The sequence below is a fragment of the Podarcis bocagei genome, assembly GCF_964188305.1.
Source record: "Podarcis bocagei genome assembly, chromosome: 2".
Lineage (NCBI taxonomy): Eukaryota > Metazoa > Chordata > Lepidosauria > Squamata > Lacertidae > Podarcis > Podarcis bocagei.
The window spans coordinates 118286741-118301027 of NC_138126.1; the positions used below are offsets into that span (position 1 = coordinate 118286741).

At 47.8% G+C, this 14287-nt stretch overlaps 1 protein-coding gene and 1 long non-coding RNA gene across 3 annotated transcripts in view; one reads left to right on the plus strand and one right to left on the minus strand.

The window, feature by feature from the left end:
* Positions 1-10306, plus strand: part of ACVRL1 (activin A receptor like type 1) — a 52285-nt gene extending 41979 nt beyond the window's left edge. For both annotated transcript variants that reach the window (XM_081181434.1, XM_081181435.1), the window contains exon 10: positions 8811-10306. In XM_081181434.1, coding sequence (XP_081037560.1) covers positions 8811-8945 — 135 coding nt within the window. In that variant the 3' untranslated portion in view covers positions 8946-10306. The remainder of the gene's footprint in view (positions 1-8810) is intronic.
* Positions 1-14287, minus strand: part of LOC308580241 — a 62285-nt gene that overhangs the window by 21708 nt on the left and 26290 nt on the right. The window lies entirely within an intron of this gene.

Sequence of the window (14287 nt, forward strand, 5' to 3'; positions counted from 1 at the left end):
CTGGATACACAAGAATCCCATGCAAGAATTCTGGAAACTGTAGTTCATTAAGGCACACTGCAGAGTATGCAAGAAACAAAGGACCCAACAAAGGAACACAGCATTCTGTGTTGTGTGTGTTACAAAAATTGGGTGCCTCCCCTTCTCCCTGCTGAGTTGCACCAAGATTCCAGGGGGTTCCAGGCATTCACGCAGGGTCTGTGGTTCTTGGGAGAATGGAGACACAGCAGAGACTGTCGTCACTTTAAGAAATATGATTTATCCACCTGTTTACACCTTAAGTGTCCATGGAGGTAGTCCAGCTCTTACAACACACTCATTTCAAGAGGGGCTTGCACCCCACAGCAGTGCAACCCTAGAGTCCAAGGCATCTCTGCCTGGCAGCCTTCAGCCATCCTGCCCAAGATGGACCCCAGTCTTTCTTCCTTCTTCCCAGCAGCGCATGTTCAAGACTCTCTTTTCCTGTCACCTCACACCCAATGAACTCTTCCAAACCCCTTGTCTCTGTTCACACCTGGGGCAAGGGGGTGGGGACAGTTCTCTTGCATTGCCAATGGTCCTTAATGGCCCTGTATTGTTTCTTAATGGCCCTAGCTTGGCCAGGTCATTGTTGTTTTTTGCATGAGCTAGCCCAACAATTCCTCTGGAGCTCGCATTTCTCCCCTCACATCCCAGATAGTCAAAATCCTCCCATTTCTAGGGGTTTTTTTTGGGGGGTCCCCCTGCCAAATCTAGATTTGCAATCACCCTGTAGCAATTGGATACAACATTTGCATCCCTGGTGATCTCCACTTATCTTTCCTGTTAATTAAATAAGGAAATTCCTTGCTGCGAAGATAAGAATATGAATCTGTGTGGGCATTGCCGGGTGGAATCTCAGGAGCTCAGAGAGAGGATGGCCAGGACTTTGCGTGGTCGGGAGATAAGGCTCAAGCTCAGAGTGCTTCTGCCCTTCACAGCAATAATAATAATAATAATAATAATAATAATAATAATAATAATAATAATAAAAAATTTTTATTTATACCCCACCCTTCCCGGTTCAAAAACCGGGCTCAGGGCGGCTAACAACAAATTTAAAACACTTAATTGTAAAAGCAGCATAAAATACAGTATAAAAACATGAATAACAATAAAATTCAAAAATCAATTTAGGGGAAATAAGCATTAGATAATCTCCAGGGCTAGCTGGCTGAATTGGTCCTACTTGGGCCAGCGAGGATGCCAGGGGAGAATTAGCTGTGGGGTCTCAGAGCAGGTAATCTTCATAAAAGGGGAGGGGGAGGGAAGAGAAGGGAAATAAAATTCAAATTAAAGACCAGGCGGAATAGCTCTGTCTTACAGGCCCGGTGAAAGGAGGTTAAATCCTGCAGGGCCCTGGTCTCATGGGAGAGAGCATTCCACCAGGTTGGAGCCATCACTGAGAAGGCCCTGGCCCTGATGGAGGATAGTCTGACATCCTTAGGGCCCAGGACCTCTAAACTATGGTTATTCATGGACCTTAAGGTCCTCTGCGGGGCATACCAGGAGAGGCGGTTCTGTAAATACGAGGTCCCTAAGCCACAAAGGGCTTTAAAGGTCAAGACCAGCACCTTGAACCTGACCCTATACTCCACAGCAGAAGAATTAAAAGTGCACACACTGTGAATACATGAAAACCAGGATTTGGTTGCTTTGTGCAAGTAAGAGATGGACAACCCCCAGGATGCTATTGGACTCCAACTTGCATTAGCCCCAGCTATCATGGCCTATCTAGGAACGTGGGTGGCGCTGTGAGTTAAACCACAGAGCCTAGGACTTGCCGATCAGAAGGTTCGTGGTTCAAATCCCCGTGACGGGGTGAGCTCCCGTTGCTCGGTCCCTGCTCCTTCCAACCTAGCAGTTCGAAAGCACACCAGTGCAAGTAGATAAATAGGTACCGCTCCGGCGGGAAGGTAAATTCCGTTTCCGTGCGCTGCTCTGGTTCACCGGAAGCGGCTTAGTCCCTCGGCCAGTAAAGCAAGATGAGCGCCGCAACCCCAGAGTCGGTCACGACTAGACCTAATGGTCAGGGGTCCCTTTACCTTTATCATGGCCAATGTTCACGGACAGCAGGAGCTGGAGTTCAACAACTGCCAGCATCACTGAATCTCAGTTTTTCTCTGGAAGACAGGGCATGCCCCCAATTAGCAACTGGTTTTCTTAAAGCAGGGCCCTATTTTTAACTGTGCAAGGATGGAAGGGCCAGCAACATTGGCTCTGCCCACCCTTTTGACCCTCCAAAAGCCCAACAGAGACAAGGACTCTTTCAGCCCATGGTATAAAACACAACAGAGGGACTGGCAAGAGCTTCTCCTCTGTATTGTGTATCACAGCAGCTCCATCTTAATCTGCCCAAGCCTCGTTCTATGAGCTAAGGAAGTGCTAGGCGATAGTGACTGGCCCACTGAATGGGGATTTGAACCCAGGTCTCTCTGGTCCAAGAGCCTCTAGGGCCATTCTCATGGGGAAGGTGGGACTAAATTGCTATTTGCCTATTTGCAGTAGAGAAAACACCTGAGATGCAAAATGAAAGGAGGGCAGGTCCTTAAGTTGGGGAGCCCCAGCCCTATCACTTGCCTGTCCCTGGGAATGGGAAACTTGCAGGTATTGGACTCCAACTCCCATGGGTCCTAGTCTGCATGGCCAATGGTCAGGAATGATGGGAGTTGTAGTTCAGCAACATTTAGAGGGCAAAATCCCTGCCCTAGAGTATTCACAGTCCTGAGATCCCATATCCTCAGCAAGCTAGCTGTCAGGGAACTGCCATCGGCTCAGGGGCGAGAGGGGAAAAGCCGGATGGATTACAGAGAGCCCCCAAAGATCGTGGGAAGCAGCACCTCCTCAGCGGAGGAGACGCCTCTTGTTAAGTTGTGGGTGAACATATCAGACGACACAGCGATTCTTCAAACAGCTCTTGTTTATTCACAGGCCAGAACTGAACTAAAGGGTTCAGCCAGCCTGCTTATATAGAGCTCCACTACAATGCAACAGTAACCATTTTCTGTAACTATCCAATCACTGAACGTTACTTTTGATCCCTTATTTGTATATGTGGAGCTGAACTATCTACAGTATCCTCCTGCTGGCCCAGGGTGAGAACTTCAGTACATAACACCTCTAGTGGAGAGGAGATGCAGGGCTCGGAGGAGGCGAGGCGGTGCCAGGACACCTTGCCTGAGCAAAGCGGGGAGGAGAGAGGTCCTCCGTTACCCACGCCTTCCTTGCGCAGTAGGCTTCCATGCAGAGAGGGGAGGCGCAGACTGGGCGTAAAAAAACTACTCTGCTGGGGAAGGTTTAAGGACCGCCCACTCTCAGATTCGGCCAGTGAATGAGCAAGACACGGAATAGAGGCGCTCTGCATGGTGAAGGGGTTTTTTTGCACCAATAACAAGGCTTTACGGGACGCGGGTGGCGCTGTGGGTTAAACCACAGAGCCTAGGACTTGCTGATCAGAAGGTCGGTGGTTCGAATCCCCGCGACGGGATGAGCTCCCGTTGCTCCGTCCCTGCTCCTGCCCACCTAGCTGTTCGAAAGCACATCTAAGTGCAAGTAGATAAATAGGTACCATTCCAGCTGGAAGGTAAACGGCGTTTCCGTGCGCTGCTCTGGTTCGCCAGAAGCGGCTTAGTCATGCTAGCCACATGACCCGGAAGCTGTACGCCGGCTCCCTCGGCCAATAAAGCGAGATTAGCGCCGCAACCCCAGAGTCGGTCACGACTGGACCTAATGTTCAGGGGTCCCTTTACCTTTTAACAAGGCTTTACAGCAGACCAGGGAGGCATTTGTCTTATTGCTCTCGAGCAACCCCCTGATACCCGTAACACTAGCCTATAAGGGAAATGTTTCAGCTTCCTATAGCATGGAATTATTTTTTTAAAAAAATCACAATGTGAACTGATTCACAAATCCACATTTAAGGTGCCTGCAGGAGATAGGCTAAGTGAGTGTGGCTTGAGGCTTTTCACCCATGAGAATCTGGTAAAGGAATTGTGTGTCTGCTTCCTTATGCAAACAGATCCAGATTTTTCATTGCAGGACCGCATTCCACCACCCTTCCCTGAGCTTTGTTTAGATTTGTTATCATGGCGAAGCAGTTGTATAACCCTTCCACCACACACCCGGGAGGGAAAAAATGCAAGTGCTGCCACCAGTTCTTCCTGCTTTTTCACTGTGAACAGACACAAAGTCTGCAAACCTAATGGATCAGGTTCAACATGGGATTTTAAAAGTGTGTCGCTGTTTTCTTTGTACGCTTCGGACCAGAAGTGTGAACTGAAGCTGTGCGACACCAGAAACACATCTGCTTAGGAGTACAAATTGTTGCTGGGCTTCCATCGGAGTATGCATGAATAGTATTGAGCTGCTTTTTTTAGAAAATTCATATAAGATTGAATGAAGAGAAGACAGATGAAAGAAGCAGCGTTGGCACTGGGTTTGAGGGGGACTTCAGCAAAGGGCCTTTTGGTAAGCCCAGGCCGGCTTTCCTGTCAGCGACAAGCCCATAGCTGTCAACCGTCCCTTATTTGGCGGGAAAGTCCCTTATCCCAGCACCGTGTCCCGCTGCTGTCCCCAACTGATGATGTCCCTTAAATTTCCCGGGTTTCAAAGGAAGCAGCTCCTCTCCCTCCCTCCCTGCCAGCCAGGGAGGAGGGAGGGAGGCTCCAACTGTGTTGCTTGGCTGCGTTGCTCAGCCAATAAGGAGTCTAAGAACGACGGGGGGTGGAGCTTGCATGCCTTGTGCCGATCAAATTGGCCACGTTGCCTGGGGACTCGCCTTTGCTCAGCGCTTCCCAGTGGAGAGGTGGTTTTCCTTGCTGCATCCCCTTTGCCGGGTTGCTGCGCTGTGGGATCCACCGCTTGAGGCTTCGTTTGGCTGCTGGCTGGGTTTTCTGCCTTTGGCTTGGAGGGGCTCAGAAGTTGAACATACCTGTGTTGGGAAAATCCCTTATTTTGGCTGTTGATCCCTTATTTTCGAGGCTGCTGGTCCCTTATTTTCAAATCTGTAAGTTGACAGCTATGGACAAGCCACGGACAGAAGACTGGCAAGGCTGCCATCAGCACTGGGTGGACTGAGCCACCATTTTAATTTCCCACCGTTCTCCTGAGCATTGCTTTGGCAAGTGGGGGGTGGGAAACCGAATGGCACCAGGTGCTGGGGGCCCAGGGAATATTAGTACTGATGCCAAGCCTGTAAAGGAACTTATTGTCACGCAAACCAAACCCGACAAAGAGAAAATATGTCCCAGCAAAAGGGGGGGAAAAGAAAAATTGGGATCGGAACATAAAATTCTACAAAGTAATATGATATAAACTAAGTATGTGGAAATTTTATAGCATGAACAAATTAACACTAACAAAACCTTTAAATACTCATTTTAAATATGCAACTCGGCCTGAGCATAACTAAACCAAATGCAATTCAACCATAAGTCTTCTTCAGTGGTCTATAGATGTACAGATGTACAGATAAAACATATACCAAAAAAAGAGATTAAAATGAGTATTTAAAATGTTATTCCAGTGTTAGTTTGCCTACATTCATGATATAAAGCTTTCGTGTGATTAATTCATACTTTGTCGGATTTCTATGCTCAGCTCCCAAGAAGTTATTTTCATGCAATTCATTCTTGCACAATAAGGACAACATATATCAAAGTATCAGTACACTCTTGAGTCGTTATAGCAGATCCAGAAATATGAGAGAAAAAGCCATCCAAATAGGGTATTGAATGAATATATGAAAGAGGGGTGGGATCCAGAATGGGTTACGAAAGACCTTTTCCATACTTATGACCATCCAAGGCAGCATAATCCACAGAAGAAGGCGGAAACCATAACTCATTCTGTTCCAAGGCTTGGCCTGAGTTAGTAGCAATGTTTATCGCCAAGTGTTCATGTGAGATTTGGGCAACTGCAGATCGCATCCAAACAGCAGAGAAAAGGCGGGGGGGGGGGAATTCAGTTGATCTTCCATTTAGTTTGGGCTGAGTGTTCATCAGTATGCAGATGATACCCAGCTCTACCTCTCTTTCAAATCAGAACCAGTGAAGGCAGTGAATGTTATGTGTGAGTGTCTGGAGGCGGTTGGAGGATGGATGGCGGCTATCAGATTGAGGTTGAATCCTGACAAGACAGAAATGCTGTTTTGCGGAGACAGGGGGTGGGCAGGTGTGGAGGACTCCCTGGTCCTGAATGGGGTAACTGTGCCCCTGAAGGACCAGGTGCGCAGCCTGGGAGTCATTTTGGACTTGCAACTGACCATGGAGGTGCAGGTTAATTCTGTGTCCAGGGCAGCTGTTTATCAGCTCTGTCTGGTACGCAGACCGAGACCCTACCTGCCCGCAGACTGTCTCGCCGGAGTGCATGCTCTAAGTTATCTCTCACTTGGACTACTGCAATGCGCTCTATGTGGGGCTAACTTTGAAGGTGACCCCGAAACTATAACTAATCCAGAATGCGGCAACTAGACTGGTGACTGGGAGTGGCCACCAAGACCGTATAACACTGGTCCTAAAAGACATACATTGGCTCCCAGTATGTTTCCGAGCACAATTCAAAGTGTTGGTGCTGACCTTTAAAGCCCTAAATGGCTTTGACCCAGTATACCTGAAGGAGCGTCTCCACCCCCATCATTCAGCCCAGACACTGGGGTCCAGCTCCAAGGGCCTTCTGGTGGTTCCCTCACTGCAAGGAGTGAGGTTACAGGGAACCAGGCAGAGGACCTTCTCGGTGGTGGTGCCCGCCCTGTGGAAATAAACAACTATCTGACTTTTAGAAGACATCTGAAGGCAGCCCTGGTTTGGGGAAGTTTTTAATGTTTGATCTTTTATTGCATTTTTAGTATTCTGTTGGGAGCCGCCCAGAGTGGCTGGGGAAACCCAGCCAGTGGGCGAGATATAAATAAATTATTATTATTATCATCATCATCATCGTCATCATCATCGTCATCATCATCTTTATCTTTATCATCTTTATTTTTATTTTTATTTTTAAGAGGTATACTCTGCATTTCATTTTAATGATCTCCAAGGCAGATTACAAACAACACAAAAGCCATGATAGCTCCCAGCTCCCCTCTGGGCATTGTGACCCCGCAGAGAGTCAGTGAGGTGTGGGGTGGACATTGTATTTCCAGCTCCCTGGCATTTTTGCTGTTGCTGTCCATATGGGACCCTCACCCCCCCCCCCGAAGTGTGCTGCTATGTACAGATATCTTCACATTGTTCTCACTTTCCAACACCCTAGGCTGAATGCTTAGAAAGCTTCCAAGCAGTTCCCCCCTGAGAATTATTGGATGTGTAGAGAGATGGCCCCGGGGCTGCAGAGATGGCATCAATTACTCTGGCTCGCTCAGAAAAAAGATATTTCTGTCCGCATCGGTTAAATTGAGAGTCTCCCTCAGTCTTCAGAGATCCAGCTTCCTCACACAGACTGAGCCACATTTAACTGCCACTTCAGCTGGAAACCCTATTTGAAAATCCCACACACACCCCTCAGCCCCTTCCCTTGGAATACAGCCTTGTGCAAATTAGTCTCCTGGCTGCTTTTATAAGTGTAATTTTTCCGGACCTCCCCTTTTCCTGTCTGCAAATGAGAGGCAAAAACTGTTTCTCGGAACGCAGAAATCTGCTTGTGTGCTGAGTCGCACTATTAGTCCATGTGCCTCTACTCTTAACTTGAAGCAGTTGCCAGCATTTCAGATAGGAGTGTATCTCAGCCCTGCCTGGAGCAGCCAAATCTGAACCTGGGACCTTTTAAATAAATGCAAAACGTCTAATCATAGGTTTGTAGGATCCTGTCATTGCTAAAGTTTAAGCCCAGTGCCAGCAGGTAGAGCTTCTCACTCACCCAGCTTCCAACATATATAAAAACATAATAAAACATTACACATTAAAAGGCTTCCCTATACAGGGCTGCCTTCAGATGTATTCTAAAGGTTAAAAAGTTACTCATCTGCTTGACATCTGATGGGAGGGTGTTCCACAGGGCGGGTGCCACTACCGAAAAGGCCCTGTGCCTGGTTCCCTGTAACTTCACTTCTCACAGTGAGGGAACCACCAGAAGGCCCTCAGAGATGGATCTCAGTGTCCGAGCTGAATGATGAGGGTGGACATGCTCCTTAAACAGCAATCAAGCACAGTTCCCATCTGCCATCTCAATTTCCCCAAAATACAATGTCCTGGCCTATTGCTGTATGAGACGTGATCAGAACTGAGATTGGAGTCGCCACCTAATTTTTTCTAAAATGAAATGCTGCGGTAATTTGGGAGTTTCCCACTCAGGAGAAACATCCAAAGCATGTTGAGAGAAGAAAAAAAGGTTTGATGTGACTAGCATACCGCTCTAACCAATTTAAGTGGGGCATCCTGGAATTATAGAAACCTTTCTTGGCTTCTGATTGGATCCTGGAATGTCTTTCTTTTTTTGGTCCAGCACTCTGGTGCAATTCAGCTGGTTCGCACCAGAATGCTGGACCAAAAGATGTTCTTTTTGTCTTGACCTCTGGCGTGAGTCATCTGTTTCCTGCAAGGGACCAAAATAAAATGAGCGTCCCAGTTTGGATCAGCTGGACGTTGGGGGATATGGATTAGTGAAATTTGGGAGTGGTGGGGAAGAGTGTTCCACACATCCCTAACCAACGTTATACATATACAGGATTCTGATCACGTAGAATTATACTAGAGGAAAGCCTATAGTAGTTGAATGTTGCAGTTGTTCCTGTGTGAAAATAATATTCCTCCTCCTCCCCTTTTTTTCTTTCTCTGTCTCCCCTCACCCCTGCTTCCCAGACTTTGTCCGCCCTGGCCAAGATCATGAAAGAATGCTGGTTCCAGAGCCCCCCAGCCCGACTCACAGCTTTGAGGATTAAAAAGACACTGAAAAAACTCAGCGACTCCTTCAACAAACCCAAACAACACTCGTAACTGCAGGGACCAGCTCTGGGACCGGGGATCAAATTTCTGACCGTTTGGCTCGGCAAGAAAGTTCAAGGTCACTTCTTCCACTTCCAGTGTGCTAGTCGTGGCCTCTGTCTGTGGCTGCAGCAAACTTTGTTTGAAACCCGGCCAAGAGGATTTGGTCTAGAGTCCCCTGGCTGGGATCGATCCTTTGCAGGAGAATTTCATGGAACAGATGACTTGCTTCGGGCGTCTTTAATTTGTTTTCTCTAGCAACGAAAAGCGGGGTGAGCGGGGGGGGCCGAGGGAGAAGAAACACCCACTTCTCCGAGAACATGCATTAATATAAATACCCCCTGGATCTGTAACCTGACGCCAGCCCGTCTCGCCACCAACGCCTGAAAAATGGGGAGGGATCCTGCTTGGAAAGAGTACAGCTGTTCTGCCGAAGGGCCTGCTACCTTGGAAACACCAGTTTAAGGACCATTCATAAGCCGGTATTTAGATTGGGCCTATAGGATCTGTGTGTGTGTGTGTTCTGTCTGCATCACGCATATGTGCCTACAAAAGGAAAGAGAGAGCAGAAGAGGCACAGACTTGCAAGAACAGGAGTACAGTGGTACCTCGGGTGAAGTACTTAATTTGTCCCGGAGGTGCGTTCTTAACCTGAAACTGTTCTTAACCTGAAGCACCACTTTAGCTAATGGGGCCTCCCACTGCCGCTGTAGCACGATTTATTTTCTCATCCTGAAGCAAAGTTCTTAACCTGAAGCACTATTTCTGGGTTAGCGGAGTCTGCAACCTGAAGCGTATGTAACCTGAGGTACCACTGTAGATTCACACGCACATGTAGACAATTGTTCTGTGCCACCGGAATTTAAGCCTGGGGTGTATAGATGTATATGAGCATGGAAGGCTGTCTGGATGCTTAAAGGTAAAGGGACCCCTGACCATTAGGTTCAGTCGTGGCCGACTCTGGGGTTGCGGTGCTCATCTCACTTTATTGGCCGAGGGAGCCGGCGTACAGCTTCCGGGTCATGTGGCCAGCATGACTAAGCCGCTTCTGGCGAACCAGAGCAGCGCACGGAAACGCCGTTTACCTTCCCACCGGAGCGGTACCTATTTATCTACTTGCACTTTGATGTGCTTTTGAACTGCTAGGTTGGCAGGAGCAGGGACCGAGCAACGGGAGCTCACCCCGTCGCGGGGATTCAATCCGCCGACCTTTTGATTGGCAAGTCCTAGCTCTGTGGTTTAACCCACAGCGCCACCCACGTCCCATCTGGATGGTTAGGAAGAGGCAAAAGTGTTATTTTCTCTGTGTTGCATTTAAACCCGACTCCCCTACGAAAAGCCCTACAAAATAACCCTGGGTGTGTGCGAATTTTTTTAAAAAAAATTAATACAATCTTGCTGCACAGTATGAGCAAACAGGTGAGCTCTGTCAATTGGGATAAGGTCTACATTCCAGTATAATGGTCACTAGCAACTCCCTGGCCTCATCCTTCACCCCCAGAGGCTTCCCATATAAAATGTGTTGCCTTGGACAAGAAGGGCTCTCCCTGCCTTACAGTGGTAAGACGCTTCAGGTTACAGGTGCTTCAGGTTACAGACTCCGCTAACCCAGAAATAGTACCTCAGGTTAAGAACTTTGCTTCAGGATGAGAACAGAAATTGCACAGCAGCGGGAGGCCCCATTAGCTAAAGTGGTGCTTCAGATTAAGAACAGTTTTCAGGTTAAGAACGGACCTCCAGAACGAATTAAGTTCTTAACCCGAGGTACCACTGTACTTCCAAGCTGGGTTGCAAAGGGGAAATGTTTCCTTGCACCCCTGGTTTGAATTCAACCCATGACTCTTAAGGAAGAATCAGGGGCTCATTTTAAGGGCACTCCTGATTCTTTTTCTTTTCAGCCACGCCTTGAAGCTTCCAGATATCATATATGATGTCCAGTCCAGGAAATTTAGGTTTGCCCCAAACAACCCGGTGAGCCAAGATTAGAGGCCTGGCAGGGCTGTTTGCACATTGCATACACTGTGTGCATTAGTTTTCCTGTGCAGGATCAGGCCAGTGCACATGAGCAGCTTGCAGACGGGATGCCCTGGTGCATGTAACACTGCCAATTTGGGGGGGGGGTGGAATTGGGGTTGGAGGACTTGTCCCATTTTAATCAAACTCCAAGCTGTATTGTCACCCCGAAAGAATTAATCTCCCTTGCTATCCATCCTTCAGAAACATTTATTTCCACTCAAAATATATCCACGACAGGGCAGCTGAGTTGAACCTATGTGAAAGACATGTAAACTCATTTCACACAGAAAAAAACCTCAAGTTGCTTCAGAAATGTAATTATTTTGCACGGAAATGCGTTTTATATTTATTAAATTTGTACCGGAAAAAAGCACCCACAAAGTTTGTCATTTTGTACAAGCTGCATTATTTTTGCAGAAAGAGAAAAAATTGCAAGGGGAACTTTCGGCGGGGGGGGGGGGCGGTTATTGACAGTTGAAATTACAGGCTTTTGTTTGGGAAGAAAGAAAGCAACTGAAGGTAATCAAATGATCTGTCATGAGAAGTAGCACAAAAGAATGGAAAATGGCAGAAAGGGTTCAAAAAGAAAATTTCTTAATAACATGGAGAAGACAAAAATAGAGCTGGATCTCAACGTAGGGCTGTTTAAATCCCATTAAGGCTAGTGGGAGTTAAGAACTCTAATTGCTGGTTTGTAAATAAATCCTTCTCCACTCACCTATGGCAAGTAATGATTCCCCAGTGAAACCCCACCATGATTCCCTATTTCTTTTAAGTTGCAAATAGCCAACAGGGATGTTTAGACAGGTGGACTAGTTAAAATAAAAAGGTGGGCTTGTACACTTTGCAGATATATTTGCCAAGGGACAGAGACATGAAAGCAAGCCTATAGCTGAGCTGGAATTTGAAGTTGGGATTCCCTCCATCAGACACATACTTTTGAAATGTTTTTTATATTTGGGATTAACCAGAATGTACTGAGACACATAAAGGACGCGGGTGGCATTGCGAGTTAAACCACAGAGCCTAGGACTTGCCGATCAAAAGGTCGGCAGTTTGAATCCCCGCGACAGGGTGAGCTCCCGTTGCTCGGTCCCTGCTCCTGCCAAGCTAGCAATTGGAAAGCACGTCAAAGTGCAAGTAGATAAATAGGTACCACTCCGGCGGGAAGGGAAACGGCTTTTCCGTGCGCTGCTCTGGTTCGCCAGAAGCGGCTGAGTCGTGCTGGCCACATGACCCGGAAGCTGTACGCCGGCTCCCTTGGCCAATAAAGCAAGATGAGCACCGCAACCCCAGAGTCGGCCACGACTGGGCCTAATGGTGAGGGGTCCCTTTACCTTTACCTTTACCTTACTGTGACACATCAAAGTTAGGTTCACTGACTCTTGGAAATGATGTGCCACTTTTCATGCAATATATTCTTACACGGATATGTGCATGTCTGTGCATAGGAGGGGACAGGCCCCCCACAAGTTGATGAGCACTGCAATTCAAATAGTGTGCATGCACTGTGTCTTGTGATTGATTATGTGGGGTACGGCTTACCTGTCCCCCCCCCCCATTTTATTCAAGCTGGCACCCATGTGCGTGTGTGTGTAATCAAAGTATACACCTAAAAATGTGAAATGTGCAAACAAGTTTTGACAATTATGTCTATTGTGCAGATATAACCACCAAGGACTCAGCGCTGTGGGTTAAACCACAGAGCCTAGGACTTGCCGATCAGAAGGTCAGCAGTTCAAATCCCTGCGACGGAGTGAGCTCCCATTGCTCGGTCCCTGTTCCTGCCAACCTAGCAGTTCGAAAGCACGTCAAAGTGCAAGTAGATAAATAGGTACTACTCCTGCGGGAAGGTAAACAGCGTTTCCGTGCACTGCTCTGGTTTGACAGAAGCAGCTTAGTCATGCTGGCCACATGACCTGGAAGCTGTACGCCGGCTCCCTCGGCCAGTAAAACGAGATGAGCGCCGCAACCCCAGAGTTGGCCACGGCTGGACCTAATGGTCAGGGGTCCCTTTACCCTTTACCTTTTTACTGTGCCCTGTGTGTTGTCTTCTTCTTCTTCTTCTTCTTCTTCTTCTTCTTCTTCTTCTTCGGTGATCCCTCGTAGCCGGGTAAGATTGTCTTCCATAAACATGGTTTTAACAGTGAGTCCGTAAATGCCTGTGGAGGCCAATTCTGGATCCACACGTCCTTCCACAGTGGGGGACATTGGTTTCTGGGTAGGATTTGATCACGGTGTGGATTTGCCAAATGTGCCTTCCTCTTAGCACGTTTCTCCCTTTTGTCCTGAGTTCGAGTGTCTTCAGAACCCATAACATCTTTGGTAAAGGCTGTTCTCCAATTGGAGCGCCCGTAGACAAGCGTTTCCCAATTGTTGAGTGAGTGTGCCCCGTGTAAAATGGCATCGGCTCCTAAATCCTTACGCTTGGAATCTGCTGGCTCATGCTTCAGTCCCAGTGTGAGTGAGGGCTCCAGTGCTCACTGAGATTTCTGCATCCGGTCCACATGCATAAAGAAAAGCGGGTTTGCTTTCTCCATAGAAATGAATGGGACAACCTGTGAGCATGTAAACTGCAAATGCAGCCTGGAACACAAGTGGGGCTCAAGACTGGGGGAAATTTCAGCCTCCAAGCGTAACCAGGGTGGGAATAGCGTTGCTAAATTAAGGCGCTTGCTCCTGCAGGATGGCCACTAACTTTGATGGGTCCCAAAGAGGACTAGACAATTTCATGGGAGATAAGATCATCAATGGCTACTAGCTATGATGGCTATGCTCTGCCTCCATGGTCAGTCAGTAATGCTTCTGAATACCCTAGCTGCCCAGTCCACCGGGAGGTCCAACACTTGCCCCGTCCCGGGCACTGGCAACCCATGCTACACCACTGGAAAAGGGCCTTGCATGCCGAAGATGCTACATTCAATCCACAGCATCTCCAGGTAGGGAACAGAAAGACTCCTGCCTACCACTCTGGAGAGCTGCTGCAAACTCCCATCAGCCCCAGCCAGCATGGTCAGAGATGATGGGAGTTGTAGTCCAGCAACATTTAGAGGGCAACACACTGCTACCCCTGTAATACTAAACTCCAGTCTCTCATGCAGAGCATTGGCCTGACTCCGTATAAAACAGCTTCCTATGTTGCTAAGAGCTCAAAGAGCTGCAATAGTTTGCAATCAGCAATCAGTTAGCTAACAAGGCTGTATGTGCATCCGAAATATTATGGCTGGCTCCACAATTTATTTGCCTAGGAAGTTCTGAGTTCCCTGTGGTTATGGCTGGATGCTTTTATCAAGTGGTGGGTGAACAAATATTTGCACATTAAGGGCTCCAGCTCCAGC